Source organism: Alligator sinensis, unplaced genomic scaffold (genome assembly GCF_000455745.1).
Source record: "Alligator sinensis unplaced genomic scaffold, ASM45574v1 scaffold1581_1, whole genome shotgun sequence".
Classification (NCBI taxonomy): domain Eukaryota; kingdom Metazoa; phylum Chordata; order Crocodylia; family Alligatoridae; genus Alligator; species Alligator sinensis.
In genome coordinates, this window is record NW_005842641.1 from 86,009 (window position 1) to 104,452 (window position 18,444).

The window sequence follows — 18,444 nt, forward strand, 5'->3', positions numbered from 1 at the left end:
CCTGCCGCCCGGTGAGTGTCCCCGCCCCCTCCTCCCGTCCCGTCCCGTCCCGTCCCGTCCCGTCCCTCTGAGCTCGCTGTCCCCGAGCCGGGCCGGAGTCGGGCACTTGCTTCAAGCGCCCTTCACGGGCTCGGCCGTGAGCTGCGGGCTCTACATAGCCAGGCTCTGCCGGGCTGCCTGGCAGCAGCAGGCGCCTGGCTTGGTGCGAGGCCGGGCTGTCCGCACGGGGTCCGCCCAGATTTAACTTCAGGCGTCCTTCTCTGTGCGTTGCTGGTCTTTTGCACACAGAAATGGAGACTGCTGCTTACAAATGGGTGCAGACAAACGAGGCTGAAGTTGGTCCCTTATTCACTGCTCCTTGTTCCTGGGGCTTGTTTTGTTCAGTGTCTTCATCAGCGACTTGGAAGATGGGATGAAGTGCGTCCTCAGCAACCTTGCAGATGACACCAAGCTGGGAGGACTAGTAGATAGGCTGAAGGGTAGGGTTAGGTAGTAGTAAGATAGTAGTAGTAGTAAGGTTAGGGTTCAGAGAGACATGGGAGACTGGTGCCATCTCAGTCAGGGGAGCACATCCCCCTGCAGCAAAACTCACCAAGCGGGAAGTGGCCTCAGCACTCCCAGAAGCGGCCACGGCGCTACATCTGGCACTCCCACTCCCTGGCCGGCACTCGCAGGGGGGACACTGGTGCTCCCATCGCTTAAGCAGGGGGTGCGGCCGGTCAGGGGGTACACCAGCACTCTCAGGGGGTGCACATGCACCCCCATGCACCCCCTATGCATCACCACTGTAGAGAGATATACACAAATTGGAGGATTGGGCCAAAAGAAATCTCATGAGGTTCAACAAGGACGAGTGCAAAGCCCTGCACTTAGGACAGAACAATCCCATGTACCAGTACAGGCTGGAGGCTGACTGTCTGGGCAGCAGCTCTATGGAAAAGGACCTGGGGGTTACAATGGACAATAAGCTGAATACAAGCCAGCAGTATGCCCTTGTTGCCAAGAAGGCTAAGGGCATACTGGGCTGCATTAGTACCAGGCAGGGGTGACACGTAAGGGGTGCACGTGGGTGTACATGCACTAACTGAGCATGGCAGCGCACCCCCTACAAAAAGGCACTGCCGGCAGTGCCTGCAGGCGGTCACCGCTCGCTGCCCCACTTCTGACACCACTGGTGGCACCCGCTGGTCGCTGCTGATGCTGCCGTGAGCGGCTGTGGGTGGTCGCCAACCCTTGGTCAGCGCTCGCCACCCCCTCCCCCTGCCACCAACAGCACTGGCAGCATCTGTGGGAGCTCCCCTGCTTACCACCGCCGTGTTCCCACCACCGCTGTGCCCCCCCCAGCCGCCAGGAGCACGTGTTGTTCATGGTACCAGGGATCCTGATTTTAGATGTTTAAAAATCGTAAATTCTCTGATTTGTTTTAAAACCCCAAAATCCGCATCTTTCCACAATTAAAATGAAAAACGCCACTATAAATTTTAGGGGTGCACCAATAGAGATTTTTGAGGCCAATACCAATATGTGTCCTTAAAAATTGGCTATTGGCCGATACCAGTCCGATTTCCAATACAGCGTGGAGAACTGCATGTGGCTGGTAAGTCTGTTGTGATGGATGGAGAGGGGAAGGGAAGGGGTGTGAGGGGGCAGATCAAGGCCCCTGCCGTGAGGGAGGGAGCAGGGCTTGGGACAGTCACTGCCCAGCCAGGGCAGGGTGGGGTGCGGGACTGAGCCACAGCTTGTCCAGGGGGTGTGCGGAGGGGAGGGCTGGCTCCCACTGTTGCACACACCCCAGGAGGGCACGGGGCCAGGGGCATGTGCCCCCAGATCTGAGTGGGATGGGGGGCTGCCGTTGTGAACTGGGGCTGGGGTGGTGCCAGGCTCTTCCTGGCAGGGGCTGGGCCAGGCTGTGCTTGGGGCAGGTGGGGTTGGCACTGGGAGGGGGACTACCGGGGGTGGACTGCAGCCTCTGCTTGGTGTCTCCCCTTGTTACACTAGTTACTAACCTCTTACCTCTACTCCTGTCCCTGTTGGTTATCATTTGTACCAAGTAATTAGTTGCCACTTTCCCAGTAGCCTTCCTTTCTGAGGGGAGCTTCTAGTTTCACGTGGTGGGCCTTTCACCCTTGTACTTCTGAAGTGGCAAATAAGCATGAGCAGAATGGCTGCAGGAGGGTGACTGGCTGCTACCTGAGCTGCCCTGGGGAGCTGCAAGTAAGGAGCTTATAGCAGGCAGGGAACAATGACCCAGTGTGGGGAGAGGGGGGTGGGAATTTTGTTGTACAGCCAGTGACCTAGAGTTTGTTCCAACCTAGTCTGGGAATGGTTTTAATTGTGGCCAGTGGGCTTATCTGTTGGTTTTAATTTAAACTGGTGGACTGAATTGTGACTAGGAGGGGAGGAGATCAGCGTCAGAGAGCACGAGAGGGCTGGAGTCTGCCTGGGACCAAAGGCCCACATCCCAAGGGAGCAAGAAGCCAGAGAGAGCAAATACCAGGGCCAGGGGCCCAAAGCCCAGAAGGGGCAGAACCAGAGCCTGATAGTGGGAAACAGGGGCTGAGGTCCAAAGGCCTGGTCCAATAGGGTGGGCCTGGGCTAAGGGACCCAGCTAGAGAAAAGGAGCAGAGGCTGGGCAGGGTATGGCCCTGACAAGGGTATAGAGACCTGAAATGACATTGACTTGAAGGCAAGGTGTCCCACTTAAGTATTAATTGGTAACATGTGCAAAGCATAGGCATGGCTGTAGAGGACGTCAGAGGCCATGAATAGCTCATAAGGCAGTAGGTTTCCTGGGGTCATGTACGGGCCAGGAGACCCCATGTAGCATGAGGGCCAGATTGGGACTAGTTGGGTTCAGGAGGAATCTACTGGCAGCAAGATGGAATAGAGCTTGCTCTAGGATCCTTGGCCAGCCTACCTTTCAAAAATTAACCAAGGCATGGCATGGCAGGCAGACGACCAGGGAGGGTGCTGGAGTTGGAGTAGGACAGGAGCCACACAGTTACCAGGAGACATCATGGCTGCCCCTGGAGCCCTGGTTCTGTTACAGGGATAGATGGACTCCAGTAGAAATGCAGGCACTGGAGGAGTAAAGGACACAGAGATCTGTGTCTGGGATGGAGTTTGGTTATTTTCTGCATTTTATAACTTATTCAAAAAACATTGGTGGGTAGATGCTTATTGGGGAAATAACACTAAATAATGGGTGGTGTGCAAAAATTCCGTTTCTTCAGTAGCTGGAATTCCCCAAGGATTGGTCATGGGACCAGTCATGTTTAAAAAGCAGCATTGTATTTATAATTAACATACAGCAATCTTTATCAGTGGATGCTAACAGAACTAGTCTACAGGGAAACTGGATGAACTTGAAGACTGGAGTAATATTAATGCAATGAAATTTAGTAATAAAAAATGCCAGGTCACACGCTGTGGGACAGAATAGAAAGAATTTTTGCTATACATTGGAGAAAAATCAATGTGTGCAGAAGCCAATGTGAAGTGGCTTTGAAGAAGGTAAATGTGATTCAGTGATATATCAGGTAAGATATTTATGCTAGGAAGAGGGGAATGTCCCATATTTAAGGGGCTGGTAGGACCTCATCTGAAAACTGTCCAAATCTGGTCAGCCATGTTCAAAACAAACTTTTACAAACCGATGCAGATATAGAGAAGAACTAGGAGGAAAACTGGGGAGCTGCACTTAAGGTCACAACCTGATATACTGGAGGGGTGGATAGACATACAAGAGGTGGCTGGAAAAGTTTGGCCTGTGTAAAGTGATTGTAATTGGGGGATATGATTGGCCTTTATAAATATATTTAGGGGGATAAACACAGGGAAATGACAATTGTTATTTAAGGAAAAGGACAACAATAGCACAAGAACAAATGTTATGAGTCCAAACTGAGGCTACAATCTAGAAAAATTCTGATCACCAGAAGTACAAGTTTCTAGAACAGCCTTCTAACAGGAACAATGCAGAGAAAGAAGCAATGTGGATAGTTTTAAAATGGAGCTTGATTGGTTTGAATGGGAAAGTATGACAGGCTTTTCTGGGCTCTAGACTTGACAACCCAGGAGATTCCTTCCAGTACCAGGCCCATTTTTCTTCACTTCAAGTCTGTGTCATCTGCATATTCAGATGATGAGGTAGGATTAGTATTCTGTCTTGGCTTCATCATCATCATTGTTGTTTGCTGAGAGGTAACAAAGAGCCTAAGAATCTTGAGTCCTGCAGATTTCAAGAGGTCTGTAATATTGGAATAGAAAGGAAGAATTCTGAACTACCAAAACCCTTTATCTTGTTTTCTTAAGGCAGTGGCCCCTTTCCTGGCATAATTGAAATTTATGGATTTGGAGGGGGGCTCCTAGAACACAGAGCATGCCTGCTAGCCAATCATGGATTTGCTGCCCTGGCTCTGGCTTACTATGGCTATGAAGATCTCCAGAAAGATGCAAAAGAATTCCATCTGGAGTATTTTGAGGAAGCTGTAAACTACATGCTACAACACCCTCAGGTCAGTTCATTCATTCGTGTTCCTCCACCACAAGGAGCTCTCATCTTGAGACTGTTGGAAAGCTGTGTTTGACACACAGCTGCTATTCTCAAAATAAGTTCTGTCAAAACCTGTTTTATATGATGCAGCCCCATGCTAGTACTGTTCTGTGACTGCTGGGTTCAGCATTTCTTTTCGGGTGACAGCAAATTCTGGAGGGTGAATTTCAGACCCCTGCACCCGTCTGAATAAACCTAACTAAATTCCCATCTCTTTCTAGGAAGGTGGAATGGAAACTGTTGCTGAAAGTGTGTCCCATCTTCCAAAAGAGATTTTAGCCTTACTTATTGTAGACTGGTTGCAAATAATTAATTAACCAGCAGACTTCCTAAGCATGAGATGGTTCTGTGATCCATTGTTTTAAGGAAGTCCACGACAGTGGCTTCCCCCCATTTTCCCTTGTGCCAAATTACCCAAGCAGCAGAATTGTGTAGACCCTTCTGACCTACTAGGGGGATGAGACTCACCAAAATCTAGTGCAGCGGCTATAGCTTAACAAATGTTTTGGGGATCAATGTTCATGTTTTGGCATTCATCATAATAATATTTCTCCTTCTGCAGAGGCTGAATGATAAAGGCGTTCAACAAGGAATTCGGTGAAGAAGTGCATTTTTTCAAAGTGGCTGCCGCTTTCTTTTTCCTCCATGCAAATTAAGCTAACCTGTTCTTAGGGAAGAAGTTGGCCCCTTCCAATGACAGGATGGAGTAGGAAGAAGTTTAAGCAGATTTAAAATCAATGTAATCTGGCCTTGGGCTACAAGCACTCTAGTGCACTAATCTACTAATCTTACTGTTGTGGTTATTGCAGAGTATCCACATAGGCTGAGGTCAAAGCTGCTGTGGGCAGGATTTGTCTGGGGAGGCTGTTGGCTGATGTTCCCAGAATGTGGCAAAGATGGTTCTACATTTTCCTTGGGGTATTCATGCAGCTGTGGTTTGTCACGTCCATTTCAAACTTCTACGTTCCTTATTTTGTCTGACTAATTGAATGTTTAGAAGAACAGGCATCCACTCTGAAAGCTGTTTTAATTTCTGCTGGATAGATGGTTTGCTCTTACATGACGTGGACCTGTACAGGCATGTGCTTGGTATCTTGCTACTGAAAAATTCACTGTAAGTGGAACACTATATCCGAGTCTCCTGTGTTTAACAAAGGTTGCTTTGGTGATACTTGGTGTAACAAAAAGAACATTTTATTTCACATAAGTGTTTGATTAAGCAGCTCCAGAGCTCGAAACAACATATCAGCTTCTGTACTTGAGAGCTGCCAGTACTTTGAATGCCTTGCTCCTTGGATAGAGGAAGCTGTAACATATGCTGATGAATTGGAGTATCAACAGCATCTCTCTTGTTTTTTCCCCTAGAATTACTGAATTACTGCCACCTCAGTTTCAATTGCTGGTTAAGTTTCTATCGGGATTAATATTCAGTATTTATACCCTTCCTTTCTGCTAACTCACTAAAAGGAAAAACAATGGGGATCCAGTTATTTTAAATCTGGATATAGCCGTTTACTTTCTTGTGAATTTAGTGAAGAACGTTATAAACTGCAAGGGGCTCCTCAGTCAGTTTAAATTAGGTGCAAGGTATGATAATTTCTATCCTCTAGACCATGCTGAGCTGGCCTGAGCCAATGCTGAGATGTGGGAAATAATGGGGGGGAAAGAGCTACAACAGAAAAGGTTGTTGATTTTAAAGGGTAGTGTGTTTTCCCTGCATTGCTAGCATTAATCTGTAGATGTAATATTGTGACTTTGCAGTATTAAAACCTATGCCCAACCCCTCCAGGTGTGTCAGTAGTCCATGGGTGATGGAAGTCCTATAAAGCTGATGCAGTTATCAAACTATGAGTCTTTGGGGGTCCCTAGGAATGAAGGGTGCTATGGAAGGTCATCCTTTCATCATCCTGCAGTTCTGATCTCCCTTTCTTTTCTATACAGGTGAAAGGTCCAGGAATTGGGTTGCTTGGAATGTCCAAGGGAGGTGACTTGTGCATGTCTATGGCCTCCTTCTTAAAGGGCATTGCAGCAGTTGTCACCATCAATGCCTGTTTGGGAAATACAGCTTCCTGGCTACACTACAAGGATATCAGCATTCCACCTGTTGGTTTCAACTTCAAGCGCATGAAGATTTACAAATCTAGGGTTGCAGATGTTAAAAATGTTTTAAACAACCCACTAAATGAGCCTGACCGCCAAAGCTTGATCCCACTGGAGAAGGCTAAGAGCCATTTTCTATTCATTGCTAGCAAGGATGATAAGATCTGGAACAGTGAATTCTTTGCCATTGAAGCCACCAAACTCCTGCAGGCGCATGGGAAGAAGCCTGAGATAATCTGCTACTCTGGAGCAGGACATTACATTGAACCCCCCTTCTTCCCAGTGTGTGAGGCCACAATGCATTCATTTGTGAACAGGCTGGTGTTCTGGGGAGGTGAACCCAAGGCTCATTCTGAGGCACAGGTGGATGCTTGGCAACGTATCCAAGCCTTCTTCAGCAAACACCTCAATGGCAAAGAATACCTGATACCCAGTAAGCTGTGATGTACTGGGCTAATAGGATGGGGCCCCTGGAGTTTCAAGTCTTAGCGTGACTTGGATTATACAACCATTATTTACCACCAGTATAAGTTACTGCAGTGGCTTTTTGCATTTGTGGCAAGAATTTTAGGTGTACACCTCTCATGCCAGATTTGTTAGATGTATTTCTATTAAAGAAATCAGAAGAAACATCTCTTGTCCGAGACACTGTCTTATTTCTTCAGCAGAATTTTGTGAATACCAAGCAATTGTACTCTGGTTACTTCCCTTTATTTATTCAAATTACCCATGGACATGTAGAGATGCTGCTTCAATCTTTCTTACTCTTTGTGGGCCCCTTTGTAATGGGCAAACTGAGCTTTGCTCAGGCTCTTAGCATAACCATAGACCTTCCCAGAACTAAGCAATTAAATTGTACAGAGTGCCTTAAAGACACTGGGAAAAATGAGTGCTGTGATTGGTATGGTGGGCTAACCAGGTACAGTAGTTTCCCTAGAAGGAAAGAAAACCAAAAATAGAATAGGATTGGAGTATCTTATCTAAAAAGATGAGGTAAGAAACTTGAGGATTGAACAGTTTGAAATGAGAAAGTTACAAAAGTAGTGGACAAACAAAGAGAGTATGTGTTTGTGTTGCCAGCAGGGGGAGACAGGAGTAGCCTTGGAATTCTTGCTTTGAGTAACAGGGAATCCAGAAACTAACATCTCGCACATCCAGCTGAGGATCTGAGGCTGGTACCACGAAGGTCACTGCTGTAACATCCAAGGAACCACTTGCCAGGTCCTATCAGGCAGAAGTATACTTGTAATAAGCCTAGGGGTTACTAATAAAGTTCACTTGATACTAAATTGGACAAGGGGCCATGTCAATCCTTGGGGGCCTCTGGTAAAAGGAATCCTGGGGCAACATCTTTGGGTAACTTGCCTTGCTTTTGACTATACAGAGCTAGCTTGAGACATTACATGCATGGCAGAATTACAAGGAAAACATGGGCAACCCCAGTGTTAACACTGCAACCCTGTTACTGGAATGACCTAGAGTAACCCCACGGGGTCAAGAATGGGACAAGCGTGGAATATGCTGGTGGCGCAGCTGAGGAACAGCTGACACCAGCAATTAATTACATTGGTTTTCATGGGCAAATGCCCAACTTTCATGGACAAACCTGTTGGGGGGGCCGGGCGGAGCGGAGAGGATAAAAGGAAACCTCTCAGAACTAGTAGTTGCCCCCCAGGGGCAAGGAGGGAAGAGGCGGTGTGGAGCAGCAGGCAGCACAATGAGCCGCAACCACTCAGGAGAAGTCTAGTCGGGCAAGTGAAACACCGACAGGTAAGCAAGATGCTGCCAGATTTCCTCCCCCCGCTTCCCCAGCTCCTTGGCACCAAGGAAAGTGAGAAAGACACCCTCACTTACTTGAGGAGAAAGCATGTTTGCTGGGATGCCAACAGGGGAATGGGAGCAAGAATCATGGAGGATCCAAGAGCAGGGTTCAGAAGCCAGCTCTGGGATGCAGAAGTGGTGTGCCACTTAGAGGCAGGTACCTATTTCTGTACATCCTTGGAAATTTATTCTGTATCCTAGGGAATTTATTTAATAAAGGGAGCCTTTGTAACTGACTAAAATCTAACTGCGTTTTATTGGGTAGTTCATCAGGGAGGTATTAATTCTATTTTTCTCCCATCATAAGTCATGGCTGGCAAGTCCCCCCTAGATGACTTTGAGAGCAACATCCCCTGCCCTCTCACACCCAGGAAAGAAAGTTTCAAGAACCAGGAACTAAGTCTCTTGGAATGTCTAAAAAGGGTGACCAAATGGGTGCATCCAGACAACCATACACATGCATTTCTCCAGGGACAAATAGCAATAGCACATACCCAGGGAATGCTCATGCATACATGCTCTGGGACATGGCAAGTTCCCCTGGGTTGGGTAGGGGAGGCTGAGGCTGAGGCCAGCACCTGGGTTGGCCCCAGCAGCCTTACCTGGAGTCCTGGGGGCCTTCTGGGGCTCCAGTGGGGGCAATCTGATGCATGGAGCCTGGCCTGGCTCCAGCCAATCGGACTCCAGTTTCAGACAGCACATGTGCCACTCTGCTTTTTTCAGGTGCTGGGTTTTTTGACACCAGGATCTCCTGGTGTCAAAAAACCCTGCTATCTTGCAAACTGGCAGCGCAGTGAATGACTGTACATTGTACATAGGCAGACAAGGTTCCTGGGGTGAATTTGATATCCTTTATTAGACCAACCCAAATAGTTGGAGAATAGTTATTAAGCAAGGTTTCGAGATATCAAATTCACCCAAGGAACCTTGTCTGCCTATGTCCTTAGACCAACACAGCTACAACCTACACCCCTGCACATTGTACATGCAGTTTGCGACACCACATACGATACATGCATGCTTGTCTCGATGAGCCCTGTATGTCTAGGACTTCCCTCTTAAAGGAAGTTACTGCCACATTCACCATCAATAGCTGTCTGGCTTGCAAATGGGGTTGCAGTGCTTTACTACCAGGGTTGCCAAATGTCCATAAATTTGCAGAGTCCATAAAATAAGGCTAAAAACACCTGTCTGAATTTTTTTTTTTTTAATTATTACAGACATCTCATTTTTAAATTTACAAACTTAAGAGAAAGTAACCTTGGTTGAAGACTCATCATTGAAGAGAAGCTGGATGCAAGTGCTGAGGGACAGATAGCACTACTTTATCTGGTGTCTGAATAGGAGTGCAGTTCAGCACCCTGCAGCAAGCTATCATCACCAGGGCTTTGTCATCCATGGGAATCTCTGTAGCCCCCTCCCCACCAGCCACATGCTATCACTGTATCCCAGCTGTTACCTTCCAGGAAGGGCTACTTGCCTCAAAAGGTAGACAAGACTATGCAGCCCTAGGCAATCTGAGATACCAAGTGAGACAGGGAGGGAGGCAGTACAGCTAAGAAAAAGCTATGGGGCCAGGAGAAGGGAGGTGGTACTCAAACTGAGTATGGCAAGGTTGGGGGGGTCCAGCCTGGGATGGGAGTTAGAACCAACAGGGGTAAGGTTGTGGGGTGGGGACAGCAGAGTGCATGGTGCAGTCAGGGGGAAATCAAGGTGGTGGGAGGGGAGGGAGTAGAGGGCCACTGAGGTGGAAGCAGCACAATGTAAAACCACTGCTGTAGTCAAGTAGGACTTTGATTGGTGCTAAAGCCCCAAGTTTGAATCCAGCCCTTGTTACAAACATTTCTGACAAATCCTAGACAGTAGTAAGCTGCTATGGGCAGACCACACTTTTACTTTTGCTGCTGGCCTTGGTTAAGGACTCACTGTTCAGGGCCCTTACTTCTGGAGCAGCAGAGCTGGTAGATAACACCCAGAGGCCACCCAGGACTTGTTAGGAATCAAAACAAGCAAAGTTAAACAAATAAGCTATCACTTACTTAGCCTGCAGGAATACAGGCAAGAGCTATTCCCAGACTTCACCTTCTGGTCACCTCTTATCTTTCAGAGGCTTTGCAGAGCCTGCAGGCTCAGACAGACAGACAGACAGTGCTCAGCCCCTCCCAGTAACTACTTGGCTCCAGACAGCCTCACTACCAGTACAGCTACCTCTAAGGCTCCTTTCAGCATCTTTTATTTTCCCCACCTGCTGGTCCAGGTGGCTAGCTCATCCACATTCACCACACCTGTGTTAACTCCCTTGCTTTAAGACTCATTGTGTCCCAGGACCTGGATCATCAGCCTTTGATGAGCCTTCCAGGTCTGTGGTGGGTGTGGGGAGGTGCTCCCAGGGTGTGGAATTGTTCAAACACCCCCATATCCCTAGTAACAGGGCCCAGCTCTGTTACAGTGTAAAAAATCTGTCCTTAAAAAAAGTTTGGTTATCTGTAAATAGTTTGCAGACTGTTGGTTTAAAAAAAATGTTTTTGGATTGGTAGCTACAAGGGTACTACCATTCAAACTGCTGTTTTCAATCTCAAGCACGTGAAGATTGATGAGTCTGGGGCTGCAGATGTTACAAGTGTCCTAAATAATCAACTAGAGGGGTCTGACTGCCAAAGTCTGATCCCACTGGAGAAAGATGAGTGCCACTTCTTGTTCACTTTTGGCAAGAGCAATCAAACCTGGAAGAGTGAATTCTTTGTCACCGAGGGCTCCAACCACTTTCAGACTCACAGGAAGGGAAGCTTGAGATAATCTGTTATCTTGGAGTGGGGCATTACATTGAACCTCCCCTCACCTTCTTTTCAATGCATGTATCTGTATTTCATACATTTGTGGGTGGCCCAGTGATCTGAGCAGGTGAGTCGAGGCTCATTCTGAGGCACAGGTAGATGCCTGCAGCAGATCTTGGCCTTCTTCCACAAACACCTGGGTGCCAAACAATGCCCAACCCCTAACAAGCTCTGACACATCAGTCTGAGCCTCTTGACCAGATACAGGTACTGGTTTTTCAAGTTTCAAATCTTCCTATATGCCATTTTGTTGGAATATGCTATAATTACTAGGGGTACACCGACAGAGATGTTTTGGGCCGATTTTTAAGGAAGCATATTGGCTGATACCGATCTGATTTCCGATATGCAGCCCAGCAGCTTGAAGAGCAGTGTTTGGCTGGTAAGTCTGTTGTGGGGGAAGGGAAGGAGCAGGGGGGTGATAGAGGCCCCTGTGGTGAGGGAGAGAGTGGGGCTGGGGCTGTCCAGCTGATGTGGGGTGGGGTGGGGTGTGGGATGGAGTCATGGCTCATCTTGGGGAGCAAGGGGAGGAGGGGGTGGCTCCCGCTGCTGTGCATACCCTGGGAGGACATGGGGGACATGTTCCCCCAGATCTGTGCAGGACAGGGTGGGCTGCTATTGCAGGCTGTGACTGGGGCTGCACCGGCTCTTCCCAGTGGGGGTTGGGCCAGGCTGCACTCAGGGTGGGCAGCAGTAGTGCTAGCAGGGTGGCTATGGGGGGCTGCAGCCACCCCAAAATTTGCCATAGTCCCTCCCAGCACTGTCGCCACCTGCCCCAAGCACAGCCTGGCCCAGCCCCTGCCAGGAAGAGCCCAGCACAGCCCTGGCCCCAGCCCACAGTGGCAGCCCACCCCATCCCACCCCACCCCATGCAGATCCAGGGGCATATGCCTCCCGTGCCCTCCCAGGGTGCGTGCAGTGGCAGAAACTGCCCCCCCCCCACACTCCCCTTGGCCCAGCCATGGGTCTGTCCCATGCCCCGTCCCACTCCACATCCATGTCATCTCCCTTGTCCGGGGTATATGTTACCTGGTCATAGAAGGAGATGAGGTTGGTCAGGCAAGACCTGCCAGCCACAAAGCCATGTTGGCTGGCATTCAGATGCTTGCCTTCTGTTAGTCTGGTGTTGATGGATCCCTTGACAATTTTCTCTAGAATTTTTCCAGGGATGGATGTCAGACTGATTGGTCTATAATTCCCTGGGTCATCCCTCCTCCCTTTCTTAAAGATAGGGATCACGTTGGCCCTTTTCCAGTCTTCTGGGACCTAACCTGAGTGCCATGAATTTTCAAATATCTTTGCCAAGGGGGATGCAATGTTGTCTGCCAGCTCCTTCAAGACTCTCGGGTGCAATCCGTCTGAGCCCGCATACTTGTGAATGTCCAGATTCTCAAAGTGTTCCTTCACCTGATCCACCTCAATTTTGGGTCTGCCACCCACTCCCAGGCTAGTTTGTGTCCTTTCTGACAGTGTGATCCCCTTGGGAGGGTGAAAAACCAATGCGAAAAAGTCATTTAGGAGACTGGCCTTTTCTTGGGTGTCAGATGTCATCTGCCCCATTTGATCCCGCAGGGGCCCAATGCTATCTTTGTTCCATTTTCAACTTCCCACATATCTGAAGAAGGACTTTTTGTTGTCCTTGATCCCCAAAGCTGCCCTGAGTTCGGTCTGTGCCTTGGTTTTTCTGGACTGCTCCCTATGGGTGTGGGCGAGTGCTGAGTAATCCTCTTTGGTGGTGCTTCCCAAACAAATGTCTGTCCCTAGCCTAGATGAGGATTCTCCTCTTTGCCTTATTTTCCCAATGACATTTCCCATTCTCTGTCCTTGCCTCTTATACCTGTTTTTTCCCTCCCTCTGTTCCTGTATGTCCTCCTTTCCTGTGGGATTGTGTCCAAGTCCCATTGAGAACAAGCCCAGGGCCCAAACCAGAAAATACCTATGCTTGGGGAAAGATTTTTTACACACATAACAAGGTGGCAACACTTGTCACAAAGAGCTTTACCACAGATGTATAAAAGCCGAAACAACCATTGGATACAGATAGGGGAGCTGTAGAAAACAATGAGACAATATTAGTCTGCATGAGGTGGTGGTGTCCCCATGAGAACAGCTTAACCACTGTTGATTTGTAAGGGCTCACATTGAAAGAAGGTTGTAAGAAAGGACTGAATTAGGACAGTGAAGCTGGCAGATGTTTGCAGGGACATGCAGTCACTTCCAGAAACATATATGACTGCCTGCAGCTATTGGATGGGTGCCTGTTATGGCCAAGGGATTATGGAATGCAAACTAGGGGCAGGCTCTCTGGGGCACAGAAAAACTATGAGCAGCCTGAGGCTGTAGGTGGTATGGGGCGAGTGCTGTTTTGAGGAGCAGAGAGGACAGAGAACCTAATCAGTAGGAATAGTAACTCAAAGAGGGAGACTAGCAAGGGGAGAGGTGAGAGAAACTTGGGCTTTTAGGGAGATGGGTAGAAGTAAAAGACCTAAGTGGAGGAGCTGAGTCTAGGGGAGAGTATTCAGGGTAACAGACATAGGGCAGGAGGCAAAGTCAGTTGGTAAAACAGGGAAGAAGGACATACAGGAACAGAGGTGGGGAACACGTATAAGAGGCAAGGACAGAGAATGGGAAATGCCATTGGGAAGATAAGGCAAAGAGGAGAATCCTCACCTAGGCTAGGGACAGACATTACACATAAACTGGTTTAAGTGATCAGAAACTGGTTTAAATCTGTAACAGAACAGATGTTCAGTACACATTAACCAGTTTGAAAGTGGCTGAAACCGGCTTGAGATAAACCTGGCTGAATGAAGTATCAGACTCAACTGATTTGGGTCAAAGCGGTTTATGCAATGTCTGTTCCAGACCCCTTGCTGGTTTAAGATAAACCAGAGTCCCCAGCATAGATTTATAGATTGTAAGGGGCTGGAAGGGACCTTGCAGATCATCGGGTCCAGCCCCCCTGCTCTAGGCAGGAAGACAACTGGGGTTAGGTGACCCCAGAGAGGTGGCTGTCCAGTCTCCTCTTGAAAACCTCCAGGGTAGGTGATTGCACCACCTCTGGAGGGAGTTTATTCCACAGTCTGGACACCCTGACTGGAAGGAGTTTTTCCTGGTATTAAGCCTGAAAGTTTGTATCCACTGGTCCTGGTCTTCCCTGGGAGTGCCCTAGCAAACAGTTGTTCACCGAGGTCCTGATGCACTCCTCTGATATAGCAGTAAGACGATATCAAGTCCCCTCTCAACCTTCTCTTCTTTAGACTAAAGAGGCCCAGGTTCCTCAGTCTTTCCTTGTATGGCTTGCCTTGCAAGTCCCTGATCATACAGGTGACTCTTTTCTGGACCCTCTCAAGTTTTTCCACTTCCTTATTGAAGTGTGGTGCCCAGAACTGGGCGCAGTACTCCAACTGCAGTCTCACCAGTGCTGAGTACAGCGAGAGTATCACTTCCTTAGTTTTACATGAGATGCATCTCGTTGATGCACGCCAGGGTGTTGTTTGCCCTGATGACCGCCACCTCGCACTGATGGCTCGTATTCATGCGATGGTCAATCATTACCCCTAGGTCCCGTTCGGCCATGGTGCAAGTCAAGCTGTCACCACCAAGCCTGTATGTATGTTGAGGTTTGTTTACCCCCAGATAGAGAGCCTTACACTTGGAAGTGTTAAACTTCATCTGGTTCCGGTCTGCCCAACCCTCAAGTCGGTTCAGGTCCGCCTGTATCTTCTAATGTGACCACACTGCCCTATAACTTGGTGTTGTCCGTGAACTTGGCCAGCAAGCTTTTCACTCCCCCATCCAAATCATTGATAAAGATATTGAAAAGCACTGGTCCAAGCACAGACCCCTGAGACACACCACTGGCCACTTTACGCCAGGACGACACAGATCCGTTCAGAGTTTCATTGTTTCATAGTTGGTAGGGTCAGAAGGGACCTGAGCAGATCATCAAGTCCGACCCCTGCCACGGTAGGAAAGAGTACTGGGGTCAAACGACCCCGGCATGGTGTTCATCCAGCCTCCTCTTACAGACCCCCAGGGTAGGAGCCAGCACCACTTCTCTTGGAAGTTGGTTCCAGATCCTAGCCGCCCTGACAGTGAAGTAGTGCCTCCTGATGTCTAGCCTGAATCTACCCTCTGCCAGCTTGTGACCGTTATTTCTAGTTGCTCCTGGGAGTGCTCAGGGGAACAGGGACTCCCCCAATGCCTGCTGGTCCCCTCTGACCAGTTTGTAAATGGCCACTAGATCCCCCCTCAGCCTTCTGACCAATGTCGCATACAGGGGGAGGATCACCTCCTTGGACCTGCTCATGATGCATCTGTGGATGCACGACAAGGTGCAGTTAGCCTTTCTGACCGCATCCTCACATTGGCAGCCCATGTTTATCTTGGAATCAATAATGACTCCAAGATCCTTTTGTGCCTCTATGCTGACGAGAAGGGAGTTCCCCAGTCTGTAGGTATGCTGCTGGTTCTTCCTCCCTAGGTGCAGCACCCTGCACTTGTCAGTATTGAATCCCATCCTATTCTCATCTGCCCACCCCTGTAACCTATCCAGATCTAGTTGTAGCCTGTCTCTCCCTTCTAGTGTGCCCACCTCTCTCCACATGTTAGTGTTGACCGCAAATTTGAACAAGCTGCTTTTCACGCCCTGATCCAAGTTGCTGATAAAGATGTTGAATAGTACAGGCCCGAGGACCGAGCCCTGGGGGACTCCACTGCCCATGTACCTCCAGGTCGAAAATGACCCATCCACCACCATTCTCTGGGTATGGCCCTCTAGCCAATTTGCGACCCATCTGACTGTGTAGGCATCAATGCCACAGTTGCCTATTTTTTAAATGAGAACAGGGTGAGAGACAGTGTCGAACGCCTTCCTAAAGTCCAGAAAGACTACGTCCACTGCTACCCCTGCATCTAAGGATTTTGTGACCTGGTCATAGAAGGCCACCAGGTTGGTCTGACAGGACCTGCCTCTAATGAACCCATGTTGGTTGCCCCTAAGCATAAGCTCCCTGGCTGGCCCCTTGCGGACATGCGCCAGGATAACTCTTTGAAAAAACTTACCCAGGATCGAGGTAAGACTAACTGGCCTATAGATTCCTGGGTCCTCCTTCCTCCCTTTTTTGAAAATGGGAACCACATTGGCCCTTTTCCAGTCCTCTGGCACCATGCCAGAGCACCATGAGTGCTCCTAAAGCTGTGCCAGGGGTCCCACAATGACCTCTGATAATTCCCTCAGCACTCTGGGGTGGAGATCATCAGGACCTGCTGATTTAAATACGTCCAGTCCCTCCAGAAGTTCCCTGACTAGGTCTTCACTGACCCTAGGCCTGGGTGCGCCTCCCCTGGGGTCTACGGGGTCCCAGTGGGGGGGTTACCTGGTCCCTGCTCAGAAAAATGGAGGCAAAGAAATTGTTAAATAAGTTAGCTTTGTCGTCTGGTGTGACGACCAGATTTCCTAGCCTGTCCTACAGAGGCCCCACATCACCCAGTACCTTCTTTTTACCCCTTTACTTTTCTTGAGAACTCTTTGGGTCCTACCCTGTAGCCAGTTTTCCACCCACTGAACAGTTGAGCAGCTAAGCCCACAATCTTCCAGTTTTCTCATGAAGATATTGTGGGATACTAGATCAAAAGCCTTTAGGAAGTCTAGGTATATAACGTCTACCACGTCTCCCGTGTCCAGGTGGTGAGAGACCTGATCGTAGAAGGAGATGAGATTGGTAAGACAAGACCTACTTGTGATGAAGCCATGCTGACTGTCATTCAGGATCTTACCTTCTGCAAGCATATCTCATATAGATTCTTTAATGAGCTTTTCCAGGATTTTCCCTGGGATAGAGGTTAGGCTGATTGGCCTATAGTTACCCCAGTCCTCCCTCTTCCCCTTCCTGAAGATGGGCACAATGTTGGCCCTCTTCCAGTCCTCAGGGATTTCCCCTGTGCGCCACAAATTCTGAAAGAGCTTTGCCAGGGGTTCTGGGATGACCTCAGCCAGCTCCTTCAGCACTCTCGGATGAAGTCCATCTGGTCCTGCTGACTTATAAATGTCTAGCTTTTCTAGTTGGTATTGCACCCACTCAGCATCCACAGTGGGGAGGCTGTCAGTCCCGGCATGTCCCCTATGAGCCTTATCTTGGTTGACTTTCCCCTTGGTTCGGTGAAATACCGAAGCAAAGTAGGCATTCAGGAGTTCAGTTTTTCCCTGAATGTTAGTTACCAGCTGTCCTGAGGTCTTAAGCAGCGGTCCCACACTTCCATTTGTTTTCCTTCTACTGCCTACATACCTAAAGAAGGACTTCTTATTATCCTTGACTCCCATAGCTAACCTAAACTCTGTCACCGCCTTGGCTTTCCTGATCGTTTTATAGTCCTCCTTGAGGACCATCCCTAGCTTCCACTGTGCGTACACCTCTTTTTTCTTTTTTAAGAGGACTGCAATGTCCCTATAAAGCCTGGAGGGCTTACCAGCTCTTTTGCTGCGTTTCCTCTTTGCAGGAATGGTTTTCTTTTGTGCTTTGAGGATCGTATCCTTGAGCAATGACCACTCTTCGTGCACCCCATTTGTCTTGCCTTCCTGGTCCTGCATTGCCTCCCCTACTAATGCTCTGAGCCTGTCAAAGTCAGCATTTTTTAAATCCAGTACTTCAGTCTTGATGGTTGATTTGTTGACCTTGCAGTGGACAGTGAACCTGATAATTTCATGGTTGCTGTCGCCTAGGTTACTGCATGAAACTGCGTGAACAATCTGACCTAGCCAAGTGTTCCTCCCAATCTATGTGAGGGTAATTGAAGTCACCTGTGACAACTGAGGGCTTGGCTGTATATCACAGCTTTTTTGGTGTGTTTAGGGTGATTGCTGGTTCTGTGCGGATATGAATGTTGGTCTGTGGGTTTCTTGTATAACGTGGTCTGTATTTTATCATTCTGGATACTGATCATCGTGTCTAAAAAGGAGATGCTGGTGCTGGAGTATTCTAGAGAAAGTTGGATGGAGAGATGGTGATTGTTGAATTTCTGATGGAACTCAATCAGAGATTGTAGGTTTTCAGTCCAAATGATGAAGATGTCATCGGTATATCTTAAGTATAGCAAGGGTTTGATGGTGCAGTTCTTGAGGAAGTCTTCTTC

The 18,444-nt window shown here is 48.5% G+C and overlaps 3 protein-coding genes across 6 annotated transcripts in view; 2 read left to right on the forward strand and 1 right to left on the reverse strand.

Annotated features, from left to right (window-relative positions):
• HEATR4 (HEAT repeat containing 4) overlaps positions 1–18,444 on the reverse strand; it is a 95,977-nt gene that overhangs the window by 55,168 nt on the left and 22,365 nt on the right. The gene's annotated exons all lie outside the window — the stretch shown is intronic.
• Positions 5–8,695, forward strand: LOC102376734 (acyl-coenzyme A thioesterase 1; the record flags this gene model as incomplete). Its single annotated transcript, XM_006033552.2, has 3 exons — positions 5–11; positions 4,315–4,517; positions 6,497–8,695. Coding segments are annotated over 3 exons (813 nt in total), but the record flags the coding sequence as incomplete, so codon positions are not given.
• LOC102374596 (acyl-coenzyme A thioesterase 1) overlaps positions 6,557–18,444 on the forward strand; it is a 31,292-nt gene continuing 19,404 nt past the window's right edge. Inside the window, exon 1 of the mRNA XM_025215371.1 lies at positions 6,557–6,937. Coding sequence (XP_025071156.1) covers positions 6,557–6,937 — 381 coding nt within the window. The remainder of the gene's footprint in view (positions 6,938–18,444) is intronic.